Raw genomic sequence first — 24,142 nt, 5'->3', positions numbered from 1 at the left:
TGTATGACAACAGTAAAGTGAGCAGGTCATGATGGCTATGATCATTAAAAAGATTCAAAAATGTATAACCACAATTTGTAGCACTCAACACAGTACTTCAGAGGCTCTGAGCAGCTTACTAAGAGGCTGGCTAGCTTTTGCCTTCAGCTTTCAGCTCTTCACTGAAGTGGACATACTATGCTTCATTGCTGGAAATCTACTGAAGCCTGACTTTAGAGGAACTGTGCTGGAGGAGAAGTTTGTGAGGCTACTTCCTAAAACCAAATCCATTTATTTTCCATTTTGGTAGATGCTTTTGGGGTGGGAAAATCAACCTGAGACACAAGCTCAGCTTTGAAAAATGATGACTGAGATAAAATTTGATCACAAAAGGACCAATTGAAGGGTTGCCTAGGTAACTCTTTCTGAATGGCCTCTGTGTAATTCAATCAGCCAACTCAGCTGGAATAAAGCTTTCTAAGTGACTACTGCATAAACAGCACTGAGTGGCAAAGTACTTCCTGAATTGCCATCTTTAGAGATTAGCCATGATTAACAATTATATTTAATCACAACAGAACTTTGCATTAGTCTGAGTTTGCACATGAGTCTTAAAAATATCTAGACAGTAATGCCTATGTTGGTTCTGCAATACTGAACCAGTACACATGGTAGTTCAACACTGGGCCTTGCTCTATTCTCATGTCCGACTCAAACACCTCTGGGTGTGCATGAACACAGAGGCAGCATGAGTGGCTGTAGAAAAGAACCACAAAGAATTGGTTTTGGAGATTGCCAGATCTTCCTGAGAAATCCTGATCTGTTCAAGATCTTTCCACCTTCCAGTTATCCTACATCATCCCTTTCCCCAAGACAACTATCCTCAAAATACAAGGCCAAACACAAGTTCACAGTCCAGGCAAAAAAATTTTTTTTATATAGTTTAACTCCAGGATACATTATAGATGTTGCAGAAAGGATATTCCTTTCCTGTTTTTTAAATTGGATTTGGCATCTCATTTTCAATGCTGACCTTCCAAAAATCAGTGGAAGTAATGAAGTTCAAAGTATTTGTAGATCTAGCTTCCATGAATTTCAAAGTAATACTAAATTATCCCCTGATGTTGAAGAAAAGAATGGGAAATAATTTCGGCAGCTCTAAAACCACACAAATGCGAGTGTCATGCTGTGCACTAAGCAGCAGTGACAGAAAATGACTCAGCACAGATTTATGGCAGAGATTTCCTGCACTGTCTGTGGCTCCAGCCATGTACGTCTGAATATGCACCATCACAGTTTGTAGAAACTAATCCTGAAAATATAGTTTTATTTCCGTCTGTATGATGAAAACTCTGTACGTGCAATGTTCAGTATGATTATATTCTGCAATGCTGCTAAGAAAATGTAATTATAACATGATATATACCCAGGAATTCAATTGCCTAAACACATATGATGGTACCATTTTAGATACCTTCTGGTATCTGCCCTGACCCTCACATGCTCTAACAGAAGTGAAGAATATTCTGCTCACTTTGTGATACACCAGCCACCACCATGCAAAGATCTCCATTTCTTTAGGGCAGCAGAAGTGCTACTACCTACCCATCTCCACTCCGAGACTCATTCCCTGCTAAGACTCTGTAGCTAATTAACTTCAGTGATACTAGACTGGACAAATGGGAAAGCTGCATCACCCAATATGATGAACTCTGATGACAATCCATCAGAAAGAAACTGCCATATTAAATGAGAACAAAAGCCAATTTACACCAGCACCTTGCTATGGTCAGACATGGACATTCAGAGACTAAGTATTGGAATATGGCACATTTCTTCATCTTCCACAAATAGCAATATTAGGCTGGAAAAGACACTTTAGATCATCCATTCCAATCATAAACCTAACTGCCAGCTTCATCACTAAACCATGTCCCCAGACACCACACCTACACATATTCTCACCTACATATATCCTAAACACTTCCATGGATGGTGACACAACTACCTTTATGCTTGATAACTGATCCAATGGTTGATAACCCTTTCCACGAAGCAATTTTTGTAAAATCTGATCTAACCTTCTCTGACACATCTTGAAGCTATTTCCTCTTGTCCTGTCATTTGCTGCTTGGGACAAGAGGCTGACCCCTACCTGGCTACACCCTCCTTTCAGGCAGCTCTACAGAGGAATGAGGTCTCTCTTGAGCTTCCTTTTCTCCAGGCTGAAAAACCCACCTCCCTCAGCTGTTTCCCACAGGACCTGTGCTCCAGACACATCACCAGCTCCACTGCCCTCCTTGGACACACTCCAGCAATTCAATGCCTTTTTTGTAATTAGGGGCCCAAAAGTGAACACGGGATTTGAAATGTGGCCTCACCAGTGCCAGGGGTACAGAGGACAATCACTGCCCTGATCCTGCTGGCCAAATTATTGCTAATACAAGCCAGGATGCCACTGGACCTCTTGGCCACCTGGACACTCAGCTGGCTCATGTTTAGCTGCTCTTGGCCAGCACAGCATCACAGAATAGTCAGGGTTGGAAGGAGATCTAGAATAAATGACACCCAGGTCTTTTCCCACCATGAAGATTTTATGCACTCTTCCTTAGCCTGTAGCACTGTTGCATGGGGTTGTTGTGACAGGGCAGGCCCCAGACAGCATCTGGCCTTACTGAACCTCACATCACTGGCCTCAGCCCATGTACCCAGCCTGTCCAACCTCTCTGCAGAGTCTTCCTACCTTCTAGAAGATCAACACTCCAGCCCAGCTTCCATCATCTGCAAAATGACAGGGTGTACTTGATCCCCTCGTTCAAATTATCAATAAAGACTTTTAGCAGGACTGGCCCCAGTACAGAGCCCTGGAGAATACCACCAGGGACTGACAGCTGGATTTACCTCCATTCACCACCATTCTCTGGACCCTGCCATCCACTCAGTTTTTTCCCCAGTCCACCCATCCACACCATGGAAAGCCAGTCTATCCAGAGGAATGATGTGGGAAATGCCTTATTAAGGTAGACAATATCCACAGCCTTTCCCTCATTCAATTTGAATTGAATCCACTCCCTCATGAGTCAATTTGTCACAGAAGGAGATCAGGTTGGTCAAGCAGGACCTGCCTTTGACAAACCCCGGCTGGTGGGGCCCAACCCCCTTGATGTCCTGCACATGCTGATGGCACTCAGGGTGATCTGCTTCATCACCAACCCTGCACTGAGCTCAGACTGACAGGCCTGTAGTTCTTTGGATCCTCCTTCCCATCCTTTCTGTAGCTGGGCATGACATTTGCCAACTCCAATCAACCAGGACCTCCCCAGTTAGCCAGGACTGCTGGTAAATGATGCAAAGCAGCTGGTGACCACTTCCATCAGTATCTTCAGTGGATCCCATCCAGCCTCAGAGATTTATGCGTGTCAAGCAGTATAGTCAGTCATTGACCATTTCCCCTTTGATTATGGGGGCTTCATTCTGCTCCTCATCCTCGTCTTCCAGCCCAGTGGTTTGACTGACCCTGAAGACAGTCAATCTTGCTGTTAAAGAATGAGGCAAAAAAGGCATTCCATACTTCTGCTTTTCCCTTATTCTTTGTTGCAACATTTCCCATTGTATCCAAGAAAGGATGGAGATTGTCCTTAACCCTCCTTCTGTTGCTGATGTCTTTCTAGAACACCTTTCGTTGTCTTTTAACTGCAGAAACCAAATTAAGTTCTGGATGGGCTTTGGCCCATCTAATTTTCTCCCTGCATAATCTTACAATGTCCTTGTAGTCCTGTTGAGCTGCTTGTCCCTTCTTCCAAAGGTCTTAAACTCTCATTTTTCTCCTCAGTTCAGCCTAAGCTCTGTTTAGCCAGGCCAGTCTTCTTCCCAGACAGCTCCTCTTTCAGCACATGGGGACCTGGGATCTGATCCTGCCTGCTCCTACACCTGTAAGATTGTTTTCTTGAGCTATGTTCATCCTTCCCGCACTCCCTTGTCCCCTTGGGACCACATCCCAAGGAGCACTACCAACCAGCCCTGTAAACAGGCCAAAGTCTGCCCCCTGGAAGTCCCAGGCAGCAGTTCTGCTGACTGCCCTCCTTACAGCTCTGAGAATAGAAAGAAGCTCTCCTTTTGTGGTCTCTGTGCCCAGGATGGCCTCTGACCACCACATCTCCCACTAATCCTCTGTTCACGAGCAGCAGGTCCAGCTGGGCACCTTCCCTGGCTGGCTTACTCACCACTGTGCCAGGAATACCAAGGCACAGCTCAGAAACATCCTGGGCTGCTCTCTTTCTGCTGGATTGTACTTCCAGCAGGTATCTGGTATGTTGGAGTTTCCCAGAAGTAAAACGTCCTGCCATTATAAGACTTCCTCCAGTTGCTCATAGTATATTTTTGTCTTCCTCTTTGAACTGGTTGGATGGTCTATACTAGGCTCCCACCAGGATATAGGTTTTGTTGGTCTTACCCATAAATACTCAACCCTTTTAAAACTATCTTCAAGCTCTAGAAAGTCCATAACATACTGGGCTACCACACCACCTCTCCTTCCTTGCCTACCCCTTCTGAAGAGTTTGTAGCCATCCATTGCATCACTCCAGTTGTGCAGTAATCCACCATGTTCATGTTACTGCAATTGCATCGTAGTTTTCCAGCTGCTGAATGGCTTCCAATACCTCTTGTTTGTTGCACACACTGCATGCTTTTGGTATAGATGTACTTTAGCTGGGCTATTATTCCTGTCATATGCTGGGGTGGAGGAGCCTTAATTACTATGTGACTGTTGTCAGGTGCTTCTGCTGTTTGTAATGGATTGATGATGCTTAGATATTTGCAGCTGTACATGGATCTTGATCCACCACCTCCACTGGGATGGTGAAGGTGCTATATGAATTAGTACAGGAACATCTCAAATGTGCTCTGGTGTGGTCAGCAAATGATGGAGCAGGCTGAAGGACCACACTAGCACACTGTTCCTCAAACATTGATGTTTGATGATAAGCCAACTCCTTGTCTTATCTCTAGCATGCCTGGTTTAATCCCTTTCTTCTTTCAAATCTAGTTTAAGGCTCTTTCAATAAGCCCTGCTAACTCTGATCCCTATGCTCCTTTGAGACAGGTGTACTCTGTAAGTCATCAGCAGCCCCAGACTTGTTTAAGCCAATTCATGATAAAAAACCCTAAAATTCTGTTGGTGGCACCACTCTTGAAGCAAGTTATTGATTTTCTGAGTCTTCCTGTTTCTTCCCACATCATGTCCTGAAGACAGGAATGACATACTTGTGCCCTTCATGCCTTAACCAGTCATTAAAGATTTAAATGTAGCTGCATTAGGTCCTCACATACAGTAGTCATTATTGTGTTTCTATGAAATCCTTATTTATTCTGTCATAATTATTTTTACTCTTTATGCATAGGATCCTCGTTTCTTCTTGCTGATGTCTGAGACTGTCTTATTGTTACAGAGACATTTGCAAGGCTGAATATCAAATATATACTAATGCCTAGATGGGATAATTGTGGTACCCTGGCATATATTTTATTGTTGCTATTATTATTATTATTAATGATAAGGAAATGAATCCTGTTAGGAAAATGCCTCCTTTGCCCCTTAAGAAATGAGATTAGAAGTGTTCTGTTTGGTGTTATCTTTGATACATTTTTAACTAATAACTCTTTTAAAATCAATCTACATACATTCGAAACTCTATTCTTGCTACTTCAGCTCTTCTTTTATTTAAATCATTACAAACAATTTAAAAAGGCACAAAAACTATGGATGTTCCATATTTCACAGTTCTTTATGCAAGAACATCTATCAAATACTTATCTGTAATCCCAGGGAATAAAGCACCTACTGGTTTGCTCAGGACTGTTTTAGAAACATGTGATGGTTTGGGTTAGAAGGGACCTTAAAGATCACCTAAAAGCCCTACCCAGTCTGGCCTTGAACACTTCCATAGTTCCAGTTGGGGCATTCACAACTTCTCTGGGCAACCTCTTCCAGTACCTCACCACCCTCATAGTAAACAATTTCTTCTTAATATCTAATCTAAATCTATCCAATTTTCCCAGTAAAATTTTTCCAAACAGAGGAAATTATGGTGTGTTTCATATTATGTAAACAGTACAAACATACGATGACATTTCATCCACAATTATTTTGTTTATAAACAACAGCCTATAGCAAACTCCATCTGCCAAAGTCACTCCCTCAAGCAAACATCACAAAATCATTGCATCCATAGATGCTTACACTCATATTACTAATACTACTAATATTACATATTATTAGGAAAAACACTTGCTTCTCTGGCAAAACATTAAACAGAATTTTACACTTTTTTTTAGAAGAAAATGGAAAACAAGTGCAAAGAACCAACTCAGACTTATCAGAAATACTGAATCTGCCACTGTTCACCAACTACATGTATTGTATAACAGCTAGAACATATGAACTATAAATACCATATTCTGAGGATTAATCCGTTAGTCCACCTAAGATGAAGAACTAAGATATAATTCCCATGCTTATACATTTCTTGTGCATTCTGACTGCTGAAACAATTAATCAATAAATAATTAGAATGAGGGCTCCAGAAGAAAGCAAACTTAGGACAGGAATTATGTGTAGCTCTATTTGCTTATGCTACAGCATGAATATTGCACCACCTATAAAGAGGAAATTTCTTTCTTTGCTGCAAAAGACTCTTCAGTTTGTTTGTTTTTTGTTGGTTTGTTTTTTTTTTTTTTTTGTTTTGTTTTGGTTTTTTTTTTTTTTGTTTGTTTGGGGTGGTTTTTTGCTTGTTTGCTTGTTTGTGAGTTTTTTTTGGAAATGAGCTCTGTACAACCTGGCTTTTCACAATGAGTAAGTAAAGAAAAACTAATGTGATTGTGGTCTCAAATAATCTCTGTCTCAGAGGTATGTAATGATTTTCAAAATGAGGTTTATTTTTTTCTTTAGAAGGGCACATCTCACATTAATGTATTTCACTAGAAAGGCAGAGAGTATAGGCAATTGGAGCCCTACTATGAACAGCCTCCAGCCTCTGCCTTCTTCTTCTTGTCTGTATGCCACATCACTCATTTATTTTCTCCTACATGTCATTAAAAAAAAAAAAGCAAAACAAGGTGAGATAGTAAGCTAGTGCAAGAGTATGCAATTTCTATGGGATGACTAAGATAGAAAGCAACACCTTTAATCACAAATTCCGGAGTAAAATTCAAGCAGACAGTAATATTTAATCAATTACCTTTCAGAATGCATTCTGTATATCTGGATACTCTTCTTAGGAGAGATAACTTGTGCTAATCCTTGCTGCACCATCAACTCACTGAAAAGAGCTACCTTTTGAGCAGACTCTATGGGAAGGAGTAAGGTCAAGTAGGTGTTTGGTCCAGATTCTCCTATTGCTGCTTGTGTCCTCTTGGGCACTTCCAGAAATAACTAAAATCACAGCTCCCAAAACTTTTATGCTACTTTTTATGCTATGTTATTGCCAGCACTCTTTGGGGAATTTGAGAAGAAATTCTCAGAATCTAACACACAAAACTGCAGTCAGCTCACCAGGAGAAATAGCAGCTATGGTATCATGGAGGTGCATCTAAAGAATAAGCCTCTGTCTTCATGCCATTTTTCACAGTCCTAATTTTCAAGTCAAAACTGGTATACAGCAGCAAAAATGTGGAGTAGGCAACTGAGTAGCATTGTGAAAATAAAGACCAATCTCTCTTGATAGCAACACTTCTCTGTAAGTTACAATGAGCAAACAAGATGCAGACACTTACTTTAGACCAAGTGTGGCAACTGAAAACATATTTGGGCTTTGGAAAATAATTTTCTTATGACGAATCAAACAAATACCAGGGATGCTGGAATATATCACAGCCTTACAACGAAGGCTGCTCTAATCCTCTCTACCCTCTCTCTCCATGAAATAGTGATGTTTAACATAGCTCAGATCAATACCCTGAGACAGAGAATGCAATGCTACTCCCATTCACACCAAGCTAACTTGATGTGAATGGAATGAGTATTCCAGGGAAGGGGAGCTATGTCCCCATCAGTGCTCTGTGCAGAAATGGTGGTGCTGCTCTTCAGTGGGGAAAGCAAAACATGCTTGGCCGGACTGCTGCTCAGGTAAGTGGATTAAATCCAATGCAAACAATGAAGCCTTTGCACCATTCTCCCATGACATAAAAACTGCCTTATATTTTAATGGAAAAGTTATCTCAGTCATGGTTGGCATGTCAGTGCTTTCCAGCGGGGTTTCCACGGAAACAGGGAAAACTGTGCGCATGTGTACGTGTGTGCGTGTGTGCGTGTGTAGGTGGGAGGAAAAGGTGTTATCTTCAGATTGGAAACTATTTTTAGGTAAGCCACAGGTTAAAAGGACTACCAAATGCTAGTTAAGAAGGTGGCGGGGGTGGAACTGGTCTTCTCAGAAGGATCACATTCTGAAGGGCACTTTATAAAACATTTAATGAGCTAGTAAGTGTCCTTTTATCTTCTTTAGTTTTCTTATGCATGCTTGGTACCACTCTTATGACGTCTTATATAACAGAGTCTTCTCCTCTGTGGCAACCTGCTAAAGGTTAAGAGGCAGAATGCTGTAAGTAGAACAAGATCCCCAAGGAAGATACAATATCCAGCAGAAAGGAAGGCAATTTCTGACTTCAAATAAAGCAGTAATGTCTTACAGATGGTATGGTGGGAGGAGGTATTGTTCCCTCCTGTGCTGGCTAAGGAATGGGAAGGAGACCACAGCTGCCTGTCCTTCTTAGCTGATGATCCCAGTTTTATCAAAGAGTAGGATATTGGCTGCTGCTTATAGATAAGTGGGGTGATAAGAGTCTCATTGTCTGGCACTAATGATTGGGTTGCTGGATATATTTTCTGGACACCCTTTTTAAATTTCTGCAAGCAGCTTTAGAAGAGAGTTTTTCTTGTTGCTGAAGAGCTTGAGCTATAAAGAGAACAGCTGGATTTCCCTGGAGGACAGTGGAGTAAGAAAAATGGGGTTAAGGTCTCAGGAAAAACAGAAAAGCAAGACAGTGGAGTTTGGAAGAGAGAAATGCAAAAATAAAAACAAAACAAAAAACCCCCAAATAAATTAGGTGAAATCCTCCTAGTCATGACACCTTGCAGAAGTCATTAACTTTACAGTGTCCTTTCATCTGTCTTGTGTGGTGATTCAGCTCTATGTAAGCCTTTCCTTCTTGAAAAAGAAGGAAAGGAAGAAAGAAAAATAATTTGGAAAAAAGTATAAAGAGGTTTCTAAAAAACCCCTAAATGAAAAACTAAGTCATGGCAATTGGGAATATTATGCTTATTAAAAAAAAATTACAAATACATGAAAAATAAAATACAATATGAAAGCTATTTTTTCTCCTTTTCTTGCAGTCTTAGCCTGAGGCCATTTTTTCACAAGGGTCTTTTCCTCAACATTGTGATTTTAAAATAATAAGGGATTTATATGTAAAATGGATTTATATGCATATTTTGTTTTTACTAGAGGAACATGGACTATTTAATGTACTTATTTTCAGACAATTCTAACTCCAATATAGAGATTGGTATTCTAAAATGCTTGTGTCTAGGGATTTAGACCCAGACACTATAATCTGCATCAGTAAAAAGTAAGAAAAAACCTACAAATATGCTTATTTTGCAAGAGGGAAAAGCATGAAGACCACACAGGAACCTGACAATGGAGGAGAAAGAATTAGATGCCTTTGCAGGTCTTCTGCATCCTCATGGCAAACATGGCTTCAGGATAACTTACTATGTGACTATATCCATTTCACATCCTGCAGTTTTCAGGACAACATTTCTTTTCCCCCAAAGGAAAGCTTTGAAGCTTTCTCAGTCCAGACTGACAGTGTCTCTAGTTTTCTCAGTTCTAAATTATCATTTCCACAACATGGAGGCACTAACAGTTCTTTTAAGGGATTTTTCTCAACAGCACTTTTGGATCACAAACCTTATCTTTAGATTATACAAACTGAAAACCAGAGAGAAGTAATTTTATACCCTCTTTCCAAATTCTGACACTACAGCAACTCCTTTTGCATTAGAGTACAGAAAAATCATCAAAATTTCAAGCTACTTGATTGAATTCTACTTAGAAACAGAAACAAATGGTACCAATATAAAATGAAGACCACTTGGTTGCAAAAAGATCAAAATTCAAGATTATTTGTAGGTCAAGTCTGGACAAGCTAAAAAGAAGGCTTAGGAGAGTAATGACCAATTGTCCTTCTTCAAATTTTAATATTTATCAATAAAAAGCGTCACAGAAATGCTGTGGGTGGGCTTCTGTTGTTGCCTCCAAATTTTGTTGTCGTCTATAAACTGAGAGTATTCTTATTAGTGTCCAGGAAATCAACATACAGAGCAGAAGGAAACGGAACCACACCGTTTTAGCTTCAGAGTGATGCTAGAGTTTGGAAAGGTGTTTAAGGAAGGTATGCACAAAAAGCCAGGCAACACACTGAGGAGAGGCTCTGGTACACTACAGAGCTGGCAGAGACCCTAAGCATTATGGAAGCTTATTGACTTGTTCCATGGGTGAATGGACTATTTCTATTACAACTTCTCAAAAAATCCAGTATGTACTTTTAAATTACAAAATAGGTTTCAGCATATCAATTACTCAAGCAGCCTAAGAAAGCTGCCAGGTTACCACTGGAAGAAGACAAAATTGGAAAGGCCACTGGGGAGGAACCCAGCCTGGACCATCTCAAAATGCTGTTAGGAGACTGCTAGTTTTTATTTTGACAGCAGATACCTGAAATCCTTTCATTCAGGCTGATGGAGCTAAATCTGCAGAGTCATTCCTCTGCCACTTACAAACCTTCCTGCTTTGCTCTACTGTGCCATTTGGATAAGGATAAATAATGTATCCCACATCTAATACATAAGAATCATCGTTCAGAATGTCCTAATGCTTGCTGAAATTAACATAAAAGTTCCAGAGCCTCTCATCACTGCAAATTTAAACTGTCCAAAGGGAGATTAAAGGAATTGCACATTGCCGAGTAATGTACTCTTGCAATAATTTTCCCTTCTTCCCCTGCAGTGGCTTGAAACTGAAACCATTATCTCAAATGATAAAAGTCCTTGACCTTGCAGATTTCTGAACAAGCCTAGGGAATGTTTTATTACAATGTAAATTGATAGCATGTGGACATTGCTGTGATATGTGATTGCTTAAGATTGCTTTCTCTTAGTTGTTTTCACTGAACAATCTCAGTGGGGAAAAAAGACTTATGAAGCAAGATAACAGAAGGCAGGATGCAGAAGTTCATGTACAGGTCCTCTTTCATAATGAATTTTGATATTCCACGATGCAATCATGACAGATTCTCTTAAATGAACAGGTTTTATAAAATGTGACAACCAATTTCTATTCACTATATTTAGGGCTGCAAACTTCTTATCTGTAAAGTAAAAATACTTCACAGATAAGATGTTTCCCAAAAGAATAGATTCCAGACTCTCACCTTCCATTACACAGAAGGGCAGGAACAGAAGGCAATTTTTTTTTATATATGGCAAAACGTACACTGGGTTCAATTGTAAATGAAAACAAAATAATATGTGAACAGTTCATACTATCAGCTTCATTCTATTAATATGTTTACTTTCAATGAAAAGCACAATATATTAAAAAAAAAAAAAAAGCATGTAATATATTTACTAAAACAATAATAAAAAGAAGAATAAAAAAGTCATTAACCTCTTCAACATTATGGGCGATTCCATTTTGCACTGGTCCCGAATCACTTGGTGGTGTTACTGCAACTTCCACTTTTGCACCTTTCTCTGTGTAATCATCCATAGATAATAGCAGGAAAACAAGAGATCAGAACATTAAATTACAAATATACTAGTGAAATAGCTGTCACACATTCAGTCTGAGCAAATTATCAAATACGAAAGTTGATCCAACATCTGTGTTAAAAGAGAGAGAAAAGATTTGCCTATTACACATTTTCAATAAAAATCTTACAAGCAGTGAGCTAGCATTTTGAGAAATATTTAAGTTCATTTCAATATTCAGTGCTCTTCAATACTTCAGGTAAAAGGTGACATACAGCATTCACCCCTAACATTGCAGAATACACTGTGCTGCATGTTCAGGTGAGGGATGCATTCAGCAACCTAAGTTTTGTAACACCCTAACCCCTCCAATTAGTAAAATTGCTTCCAAGCTGTAATCCTGCTGTCTTCCATGCAAAAATGTGGGAAAGAGTAAACAGATGGTGTAATAACATCTAATTAGAGACGACAATCTTTAAACCAGAATCCTGTAGTCCTTGTGCTAAACTTCCACAGGAGTCAAAGGGATAAGCTTAGGCCTTCGGTTTCTGATGCCAAATTTATTAAAATTTCTTCTTTGACTGTCTTGGAATTCTCTAAGTGGTAATTACCTCTATAAGTATGTAGCAAACAAATATGTCAATGGCCAAAAATCCTTTGGACAATACAAAGTAATGGGGAATAGCAATATGAAATGCCTTACTCAAGTTCAACATGCCTTATGGTATGCTCTTGTGCAGAGAAGTAAATACAGCTGTCTAGTTATATTACTGCTATCCTGAGATTCTTCTAAATTAAAAATCTGAGATCACAGCCACAGAGGAGTGCCAGACTATCTGTAATTATTTTAGTATATGTGTGTTGTCTCTTAACCCCACAGTCAGCATTATGGTTTATTACCAGACTGTTCCAACCAACTGCCTGATTTTGGAAATAAATAATATTTAAACATAACACAAGGTTAGAAAAAGTGTCAAGTAATAAAGTTATTCAGATTTTATTGGTCACATGTGTATCTGGTTTTCTAATGCAGGTAATGTGATGAGGTAAAGTAAAGAAAGGTCATGGTATAGATTTTCCTTTAGCATAAGAACTTTGGAACTAAAATACAAACTCTTGCCTTAATGGCAAACCCTAGTAACTTAATTTTGTACAATTAGCATAGACAGGCCTCAATGACTCCTAGCAAGTAGTATACAGACAAATAAAATCTTAAATATAAATGTGGTACTTTTTGTGACATATAAAACACATATTCTACTAGAGCATTTTATTTAATAAGTTAAATTTTCCTGTATATTCTGCAAGGAAGTTTTGCTTCTCTGTCACTTCAAAACATAAGCAAAATCAGTTTTGCTTTTTCTTTTCAACCTGCTTTCCATAGGCCTTGACTGGCTTTCTATTCTTGCATTTAGCTTCTGTCCCATCCATAAACTTCATACTCTTTGGTACAGAGAATCAGAGTATTTTTACTAAAATAGCATACATAATGTAGGAGAAAGCACTGATTAAAAATTTTCAAACAAAATAAAACAGTGAAAGAGGCCCTCAGGAGCAAGTGATAAATCTGTAATGCTGCACTCACCGTGATTAGCAGCTCCATTCTGCCTTTCACTGTCTTCCACCTGGCACTTCTTTTTGGCAATCTTATGCAGAATTGAGGCCCTTTCCTTGAATTTTCCTAAAAGAAAACATTGTGATTATTACAGTGGAGCCATTTTGAGATGCAAAGTTTATTTGTCATAGCTTTGGCTCCATAGATCACTGTGGATAATCCATTTCAATTTCTTCTCAAACAGCAAATATGCTAACAGTATCTCATGGTTTTTTTCCCCTTTTTTTTTGGTGGAAATAAAAATGTAATTTTTTTTTGGAACTCAGCAACTAATAGAACAAGAAATTGAAACCAAAAACTATAATTTTTCTTTGGAAGAAGCCAGTAAAGTTCCACCTATAAATGTGTTGGCGTAAGATTTCAGCCAAAGCAGAAGATGAATACAGATGAATTAAGATATAAACAAACACAAACTGTTTCAGTTCTCGATTAGTAGTAACCATAGAACAGAATTTCACATTAACACATATGTTGCATTATAATGAGCGTGGTCAGCTTGGTCACTTTGGACTCATCTATGTGTCTGTGACTTCTACTCACTTCTGGTAAAATTATGGAGAAGATTATTCTGGGAAAGACCTGAAAGACAACACAGTCACTTATCACAGCCAGCATGGCTTCATGGAGGAAAGTCCTGCTTATCAAACCTAATTTCCTTTTATGACAAGGTAAGACACACACGTGTTACCATCACACGTTGATCAATGGAAACCAATCAATGTGATCTTTTTGGATTTCAGTAAATCTTCCAATACTGCCTCTGATAGGATCCTTCTGGACAAAAATGTCCAGCACACAGCTGGATGAATACATCATGGGACGAAGTGAGCAACTGGGTCATAGGTCAGGCACAAAGTGTTTCAGTGAATGGGGTACCTGGGAACCTGTCACTGGTGGGGTTCCACAGGACTCCATTCTCAGCCCTGTGCCCTTCAACATCTTCATAAATGACTTGGATTCAGGACTGGAAGGGACACTGAGCAAGCTCCCAGGTGATACAAAACCGGAGGAGTTGATGCACTTGAAGGCAGGGAAGTCCTGCAGAGAGACCTTTACAAATCAGAGGTCTGGGCAATCACCAACCATGTGAAGTTCAACAAGAGAAAGTGCTGGATTCTACACCAGGGATGGGGCAACCCTGGATGTATGGACAGACTGGGGAATGAGATGCTGGAAAGCAGTGCCATGGAAAGAGACCTGGGGGTCCTGGTCAGTGGCAAGCTGAACCTGAGCCAGCAGTGCCCTGGAGCCAGGAGGGGCAGCTCTGTCCTGGGGGCATCAGGGACAGCATCACAGCTGGGCAAGGGAGGGGATTGTCCTGCTCTGCTCTGAGCTGGGGCAGCCTCACCTCCAGTGCTGGGGGCAGTTTGGGAATCACAATATTAAAAAGACATTAATGTGTTAGAGCATCCAAAGGAGGGCCCTGCGGATGGTGTAGGACCTTGAGAGGAAGCCATATGAGGAGTGGCTGAGGTCACTTGGTCTGTTCAGCCTGGAGGAGACTGAGGGGAGACTTCACTGCAGGTACAACTTCACTGAGAGGGGAAGACTGTGCTGACCAGTGACAGGACCTGAGGGAATGGCCTGAAATTGAGTCAGAGGAGCTTTAGGTGGGTTATCAGGAAAAGGTTTTGCACCCAGAGGGTGGCTGGGCACTGGGACAGCTCCCAGTGCAGTGGTCACAGCAGCAGCCTGTTCAAGAGTTCAAGAAGTGTTTGGACAGTGCTCTCAGGCACAGGGTGTGAATGCTGGGGTGGTGCTGCGCAGGGCCAGGAGCTGGACTTGGTGATCCTTGTGGGTGTCTCCAACTCAGCATAGTCTGTGATTCTGTGATTAAGAAGGGGAAGAAGAAATCTCCAAAATACACGATTTTCATATCAGAGTCTTAAAGGTAAATTCTAAACCTGCCAGGTTGGGTTTTTTTTGACTCCATGAAGTTAACCATGCGGTTCAACCTCTATACTCTCTCTGGAGCAACATACTCTCCAAAGGTGCCAGGTTTTGTCACTCTTTATTGACCACTGTGTTCAAATGATACATTCAAACAAAGCAATGTCAAAGATGTCAAACCTTAAGTGAAATGAAACCCTTTTCTTCCTTGATAAGTCTTTCTATGTAACGTCTCTTTGGACATCTTGTGACAGCTTATGATGTGTAGAAAGTTGATGTATCTACCTTTCCTGATTTATCCTGATTGCTTTTAGTCTTTTAGTATTTTAAAATATTTTTTTAAAGTTTAACTGGTGGCCATTTTACAGCATTTCTAATTAAAAATACTATTACAATACAGGACCCGTAGCTCTTTTAATTCTTTATCTCCACTTTAAAAATTCCATTGAAAACTGTTGGTGTCTCTGCAGCAAAACCAGCACAGACTTAAGACCAGAAGATATTTCAATGGAATTATATACAAGACAAACAGTGGAAAGTAAAAGTAAAAAGTCATGAATTAATTCAGTTATTTGGATAACAGTCACTTCTTGCCAAACTAAAATCTTGGAGAAATTCCAAGTACACAAGGATAAATCATTAGTCAGGAAAGAAATCCTCTCTTCCCTCCTTAAAACAGAAGGTTCAAACCCCTGTACCCACACTCTTGTATGTGAAGAAGCATATGAGCAGTTCACAGGGACTAGCAGTCACCATTTGCGGGGAAGTGGAACTAGTTTCTCAACAGCAAACCACTTGGAAAGTAATAAAAATACCACAAATATTTAATAAGCAGTACTGCAGTACTGTCCTTTCTGCAGTCCCTATCTTTTCACAAACACATCATGCTCAAAAAAAAAAAAAAAAAAAAAAAAAAAAAAAAAAAAAAAAAAATTAGCAAATCACAATATTTTGCAAATATTATCTTTTTTGGCACCTGGAGTAAAACGCCTGCAGAAAAGTATTTAAGCATAGAACACAGCCATAAATAACACGGCATCTCATTATTTCTCTGCACAGAGTAAGAGGCAGAGATTCTAGTTAGAAGGGAAGAAGTAACAAAGAGTTAAAGAAAGAGAGAGTGAGAGAAAGAACAGGAATTCTTTGGGATAGCAGATAAAAGAGGGAAAAACCTCAGAAAAATACAATTCATATCCCCAAATATTTTAAGCCAAAATGCTGGGTCATGGCATGTCTTTTGAAAGACTAGGGGCATTTAAAAATGCTTATCCAGAAGAATTAGTAGATATTAAAAGTTGCCTGATATAATTTTAGTTTGCTAAAAGATCATGCTAGCTTTCAGACTCCAACTCAGTTTTACATGTTTGAGAAATCAGCTTGTGATGCCTCATATATACAAATGCATTCTATGCAAGCAATGAAAATGATGCAGCTGAGACCCTTTCTGAAAAATCACTGTGGAGCCATCCATGTCTCCACCTATTCCAAGATGGTGTAGGACCTTTCAATTAAAGGTTCAGTTTTAGAGGTTAATTAAAATGATGATGAACCTAAGCATCTTCTAGTATTTTATTCAAGATTGTGTAAAATTGTGTAGGTTTTCTTAACAGAGAAAGATGGCTATTATTTAACTGAAAAGAAAATATCTTCACAGAGATTCACACAGGCTTAGATTAGCTTAATTGAATGTGTAAATTTTTTTCACATTTACAAAAACCTCCCAGAATCTTTAGAAATAATTTCTGACACCGACTTCTAACAATTTTAAGTTACAGCATTTCATTCAGGAGATTGTTCCACAGTTGTTAGTCACTGTCATGGAAGTTAAAATCAACATTTGAAATGGAAAATGTGATTTGTTTTATTTCTCAGTAGATGCATTGTTTACATTGTTTTACATCATTACCTTCCATTAGATTCACTCAATGTAGGTAACAAAAGTGCAAGGAAATTATTAAAATACATTATTAACTGTCGAAAACATGAAACTGAAAAAAGCAGTAGTACTTGCTTGCATGAAAACAGTGAAAAAGTAACAAGACAGCAGAGCAATGCCCCCTCCCTCCCTCCCTTTCTCTACCATTTTCCTCCTTTAAACCAAATCAAAACTTGTTCACTGAAGAGGAGGCACAGAGCAACCAAGAAAAAGGATCTGATGAGGATGTACCTAAGTCATTCCAATTTTCAGAAAGACAATAGGGTCAATCTTAGGCACAAGTATTCTCTCATGTCTTTCTTCTTATCTTTAGGTGGGGTCATTAAATAAAGCATAGGAATCTTATGCCACTGCTCTTATTTCTAGAAGTAGGTGCCTATGTTTCCTCTGGAACAGTCCTATGTACTGTGGTTTGACTACGTAACAGAGATTTTCACAACAGCTGGAATAATGAAAGTTTAGGTGAATGACAATGGTTTAGGATGTGCCTCCATGAATGTCCTAAATAAGGACAGATTGATAGAGAAAATTCTTAGTTAATCTAGGTTCACTAAACTCCAACAGATTTGGCAGCTCACTTTTGTTTGCAAAGAATGAAGTAGAAGGAAGAGGTGAACAAGGCCAGATGGTTACCAAAGAAGGCAGCTTAAAACTACATGGTTTTATTTTGAATATATACAAACAAATCAGTATTGTATAATGTAGATATGCGTTGATCTGCATAAGCATCTCCAGCTGGCATCAGTTGGCAGAGATTCTCCTCCTGATAAAGGATATATTAAAAAGCCAGTCCTTTATCTCCAAACTGGATTGCAGTCTACAGGCTCCCTGGGTCAGAAAAATATCTAATTTGATGTGAAAACACTTCTTCACAAATTCACTCATTTAAAAAATTCAAGACTCTACCACTTGCCTTGTTTTCAGTCTGTGATCAAAGGAAAGTTACTGTATCCATGTAGCTATAGCCAAGCTTTCATGAATCTGAACATGTCAAATCTGTGGCTGTTGAGCACTCTGAACTGTACTTAGTAATTCTCCTCATGACCCGCTGTGGAACATAATTAGTGAGTCATTACAATCAATTCCAGAAATCCACCCTACATGCTTCCTTCTTTAAGATCAAGCAGAAATGTCAAATGAAAACACATGCAATTTTGACTTGCTGTAGGCTTTAGGTGAAGCACAAGGTTGCAGTGAAGGTCTCGTCTCATCTTGTAGGGCACATTTACTCTCTCAGTTTGACCTGAATAATCTAAAATTAATTTAAAGTCACTTTCAGACCAAAGAGAAATGATCAAAACAATAAAAATCAGTTTCTAATATATGGAGCACAATGCTGCTCTGGCCATTAGGCTGAATCTGATTGTGTATTATAGCTTAACCATTACTTCTTGTCTGATTGCTCTGATGCAGCAGGAAGAATAAATGCACCTGAGTTTCTTCACTAGAAGACTGAAAGAATATTCCCTATCTCCACTCCAGACTTGAAGGCTGGACATAAAGATGTACTTTATCAGAAAAAAAGTCAATGGATTTATAACTGGATTTATGTGCTCTTGTGACTAAGTTGCTGTACAAAAGGTACAAAAACCTCAGTCAAAAAAAGGAAGAGAAAGAAGAAAATGGGTAATGCTAGTAAGTCTGATGCAGAGTCATAGCAATTAAACTTCTGAAAATCCAAACAGAAAGCTGAAAATATAGTACACTTTGATCAAAATACAACTTCTGAGTTACCCTAATCATTACTTGATTTGTGAAAGACAAGTAAAAATGATGATGGTTGTATTTGAGAAGGTAAACTGCATCACAGAGCTTCCTTTTTATTTCTGATTCTGGATTTTTCCTGCTGCTGAAGTAGGGTCCTGAATTATTTATTCATGAGAAAAACATTCTGAGATTACATTGAATATTAAAATCATTACTTCTGCACAGGCACAGTAATAATATACATACATGTATGCATTATACTGCAACAGGTGTTTCCCTACAAATAATTATCTTTAGATGTCAATAAAGTATTTTTGAATTTAGAAGGCTGCTTTTCAGGTAGCAGATTTAATACTGCACCATAAAAAATAAAAACCCCAACATACCCAGGTTTAAGGCTACATTGCAAAGCTACCTATTTATCTTTATTGTAATGAAGACTGAGATAAGACACAGTGCAAAAGCTTTTGCTCTGGTAGCCATTTCTGAGTGGCCAGGTTAATGGCTACTTATGGGTGTTTGAGAGGTGTGTTTAAACAACACAGACACCACTGTTTGCCTGTTAAAATCCATTTTCAGACACATTTTCTTATATTGGTGCCACCCCTGTGAACTAGATGCTTAATCTGGGCAATGGAGCACAGTGGGGCAAGACCATTCTACGAGATCAGGCCTGCCACAGATGAAAAGAGCATCTTCCAACACCTGGTGCAAAGGTGCAGGGGACCATCCCCCACAGCCAGCCCCAGAACCCGACGGTTATATCGGTGCATCAACAGCAGATACAGGAGAAAGAAACAGACATTATCACTTCCCATCCTCCCAGAGGAATGATCATGAGTAAGTCATGAAGTGAAGATTCTCTTAAAATCTTCAAGATTACTCAACACTAGAAAGCAACTGTGTTTTTTAAAAAGAGAGAATTATGGTATTTGTCTTAAAATTCCAAGATTAAAAACAAGTAGGAATAGGTGGCTAATTTTTCTACAGGACTCAAGACTTTCCCCATCCCCAAACATGGTGCTAATTTCTAAACTTAACATAATGAAAACATCTGTCTGGCATTATAATCAGAGAGCTGGAAAAGAGGCCTTGATCCTACAGACAATCAGTCTGTAGGGTCTCAGTTCAGGGATAATTCCAAATTGTAGAGATGCTGACCGCACTAGGGCGAAAAGCATGTGCTAGAAATTTATTATAGAGTCAACTGCTTTCCTGAATTAGTATGACAGAACTGCAATGCTTTTGAATCAGCAAAAAAATTTCCTGAGATTTCACTAAGCCCTGATTCAGGCCTTAATTACTTCCTTCTTGTAGTGCTAGAATGAAGACTTCAAACTGCATTTTTTTTGCATTGCAATCAAGCATAGAATTAATACTCCAGGAATAAACATGCCTAGTTTTTAAAGGTTATTCATTACTTTTCAATAATACAGTAAACTGAAGTCACTTAGCAATTTTTCTGAGTGATTTGAAAACCCAGACATTAATTCCTCTTCTTGAATGCATTGTAAATCATAGTATCAAATAAGCACCTACCATCTGTGTTAAACTGTGCCATATAATTTGCAAGTATGGTTTTGTACATGTTCTTTGCTGAAAGCATCCCATTTTTATTTCCTTACCTGAAATAGCAGAACTGAAATGTTGAAAACAAAAACTTGAAAAAAGAGTCATAACTGATTGAGCCATTAATAGAGACATGCAAAAAGGAGTTATTAAAAAATGGAGAAAATGAAAATAGGACCAAGAAAAAAAAAGAAAAATGTAAACACATAAAAGGCGCTCAGAGGGCTTCAAAAAAAGCTCATACAAACAATTCTAAAATATTTCTTACCTTCTTCAGTCATTGTGTCATAATATTTTAGGTTTCCATATGATCCAAGCTCTATAACATCACAGTAAAAGACACAGAGATAAGGAACCAGCAGACATTCAAGAAATGTACATGTTTTTTGCATGTGCTTCATAAACTGGAACAGTGATTACGCAAAACATTTTCCAGGACAACAAAACAGAAATTACAGAAATGGCACTGCTTTCCCCTCCAAAATTTCACAAGTCATTGACTTTAGCTAAAGTGTTAAACTTGCTAAAGTGAGATGTAGGAGAAGCACTGAAATCTAGAATTTAGCCTTTTCAAGTTTCTTGCCAGTTTGGTGCCTTTACATTTGGGAAAAGATAACAGACCTTAAGAGTACCTAAATAACGGTAATTTTGCAAACTAAGCTCTTTTATCATTCCCCAGGCCAGATATTCAAATATTTCTGTATCTATCCAAATTAAACAAAAAAAAATCTCAAAACATATAATTTTAGGAACTGTTCATAATGCTGTCTCCCAACACTGTTTTGATACAGTGCTGATGTTGACTGGCTTTAGAGGGGCTACTTAATTCAACCACTCTCTTGTCACTTGTGAAATCACAAAAAAGTTACAAGCTTCATCAGGTGATATGAGACCCAAATTAATTAAATCATTAAATCTATCTGAATATATTGCATTACTATACTCTATCAGGGCAGAAAAAAGAATGGAATGCAGAGGTCTCCAGGTCTGTAGGGCTACTGCTATTTGTTTCTGTGCAATACTCTTGCATGAAATCACCTTTTTACTCCAGATGTAACTTTATACTCCTTTTCTTGAAGTGCTTTTTTTTATCATTTGGCATATGTTATGATATGTATAAATACAGTAACTAATATAAACCTAGAAAACAAAAATGAAAAATTAAGCTCAACAAGGAATTTGTAAATGGCTGAGGAATTTGTGGACGACCACTTGTAATTTTAATGTAAAGTTTTGCAACTGAGTTTCTCAGCATCCAACCTTTCACAGAATGCAACCGCTAAAAAAATGGATATTTAACAGTTTGATGATGCTTTTTTTTTTCAAATTTTCTTTTCATACTTATGAAACAGCTTAAGCAGTTAAATGCAAAAGTGATACCCAATTATTTTGTTTTTCAACGATGCATGATGATTTTTCAACAATTTTTCACAAAGGCAAATTTCAGTAGAGGCCTGGCTATTAGATTTAACTGTCAAATACTGCGATGATATCAAATCTGACACTTTGAGAGATATATTAAAAAAAAAGAATCTTACATTTTTTGCAGAGACAGAGAATGCCTTGTGCCATGTAACTAAAACATATAGGATATTATAATTGTTATTTTTTTAGCACATATGATTGGACTGTAATTATTTTACAAAGGCATATTATAAAGAAACTTATAAGTATTCCTATACTCTTGCTAGTACAATGTAGTGCCTTACTTGCCCATAAGTAAGCCCAATAGGATAAGACATTAAGTCTCTCTTAAAGCAAAGAAAAATGTAATTTAAAGATAGAATTAATTCTATTGTTTTACAGCAATAAAGAATGCATATACTGTTTTGTAAAAATGTTCTTCATCTTGCAACAAAACCTTTGTAGCTTCTAGTAATATAAGAAGGTATTGTCTTAACATCCTAATTTTAGCCCTGAAGATTTAATTTCCTTATCTGGACAGAGCTCCCAATAACTTCAATATAGACTTCCCTATACACAGCTTTACTTGTTCTATTTAATAAGGGCTCAGTATTTGCTGATTCTACAGGCAGCACCTTTGCTTATTCTCACTGATCTTTGCCTACATGTTTCTGAGGTCTGCTTTGCTAAAACCTGGGCTGAGGCATTCACTGGAGATTGAGGACAGGACTGGAACACGTACGTCAGAAAGAGTCTGCCAAAAGGAGAGTAAATAAAGAAATGGAGGCACATGGAGAACAAAATGTTGGCAGAGAGGAACTGCATGAATGAGGTTGAGAAGAACATTGCACCACAGCAACAAACTTCAGCATTAACAGAATAACAAGGGGCTTCTGACTCAGCAGGTGAAGCAGAAGAGATTTCAGAGGAAACCAACAACAACTGTGAATTCTAAATCTCAAAAAAAAAAAACCAAACAAACCCAAAAAACCCAAGAAACCAGGGTGAGAGCAAGGCAAGACATTTCACACACTGGCAATCTCATTTAAATCGGTTTGCTTCCCATCTGAAGTGAGAGATAAAAGACAAACAGGAAAGGAAAAAAGGGCCGATCTGACCTTATAGAGACCAAAAAAGAAGAGAAACAAGGTGGTGCATGACAGTGCATGATGCTGATGGTAATCATGTTCTGGGCACTTCAGCAATTCAACACACCAAGGATTAAACTAGGTTAATTCCTGCAGTTAGCAAAATTATTTCCAGGAAAACTCTTATCTTGCTGGTGAGATTATGCTCTCCAAAGCTTATAGTCCTATATCCAGAGTGGAAGACTTTATACAATCATCAGCCCACTGACTGCAATGCAATACAATGATCCCAGAAAACATCAGCTGCATGAATTCACGTAAATTATATTTGAGGATTTTAAGATTACTTAGGCCAGTGCTGCCTGGCAGCATGACAGATCTGCCTCTATACAGTCTGCCTCCAATATATGGTACTTCTGCTGTAAAATTTGGCCTAAGTCTGCTTGTTGTTTTTGAGTTCTTCTATTATATCAAGATATATTCTATTTAATATAACTTTAAGTAAAAAGAAAATAAAGTACTTTTCAGAAAAAAAAAATTGTATTGGAAAAATTTCACAGCTTTAAAAGTAAACTTGTTTGAAATGTAATTGAAAAGGATAGTTTAAAAATTATCCCTAAATCAAATACAATTTAAACTTGACAATTCCATTTTGTGAGCATGCTATGCAATTCCCATGGTGAGGTCATAGTAGAAAGACTGGACGACAGCCAGTACCTTCATCCCTTCTGGTCACATGAAACAAAGAGGATGCAGAGATGCAGCTTAACAGCTGATCCCAACAGTTACAGAGTCACTGAATTAATTTGTTCCCTTCTGCATATTTTTACACCAGAAAAGAACAGAAGGTTCCTGGTAATCCTGTCTGACATTCCTGAAGGATTACAGCAACATTTGTCTTACTACCTACCGTTCTCTACTGTGTTTGTAGGTGTCACACCACACCAAAGGAAAAAAAAAAAGTTCATTAATGGGTTATGTTATTTGTGACTTCAAATTACATTCAAGACACCCAGCATTGCTTCACCAAGAGAAAATTCCTGCCTGACTAACTCAGTGACCTTCTATGATGGAGTGACTCCATCAGTGGACCAGGGAAGAGCTACAGATGTGACTTACCAGGACTTCTGTAAGATCCCCTCATG

The 24,142-nt window shown here is 38.5% G+C and overlaps 1 protein-coding gene across 9 annotated transcripts in view; it reads right to left on the bottom strand.

Moving 5' to 3' along the window:
• The window catches only part of SLC24A2 (solute carrier family 24 member 2), a 111,526-nt gene that overhangs the window by 18,304 nt on the left and 69,080 nt on the right, over nt 1–24,142 (bottom strand). For 6 of the 9 annotated variants that reach the window (XM_056514492.1, XM_056514497.1, XM_056514494.1 and 3 more), the window contains exons 5-6: nt 13,374–13,469; nt 11,706–11,791 (exon numbers count right to left, since the gene is read on the bottom strand). In XM_056514492.1, coding sequence (XP_056370467.1) covers nt 11,706–11,791; nt 13,374–13,469 — 182 coding nt within the window. Of the gene's footprint in view, nt 1–11,705; nt 11,792–13,373; nt 13,470–20,773; nt 20,825–24,142 lie in introns of all 9 variants that reach the window. The other 3 variants (XM_056514489.1, XM_056514491.1, XM_056514490.1) reach the window with 1 other exon arrangement.

This window comes from Oenanthe melanoleuca, chromosome Z (assembly GCF_029582105.1).
Source record: "Oenanthe melanoleuca isolate GR-GAL-2019-014 chromosome Z, OMel1.0, whole genome shotgun sequence".
In the NCBI taxonomy this organism is placed as follows: domain Eukaryota; kingdom Metazoa; phylum Chordata; class Aves; order Passeriformes; family Muscicapidae; genus Oenanthe; species Oenanthe melanoleuca.
The sequence above is the reverse complement of the archived record's forward strand: the minus strand, read 5'-3'. Positions and strand labels throughout refer to the sequence as shown.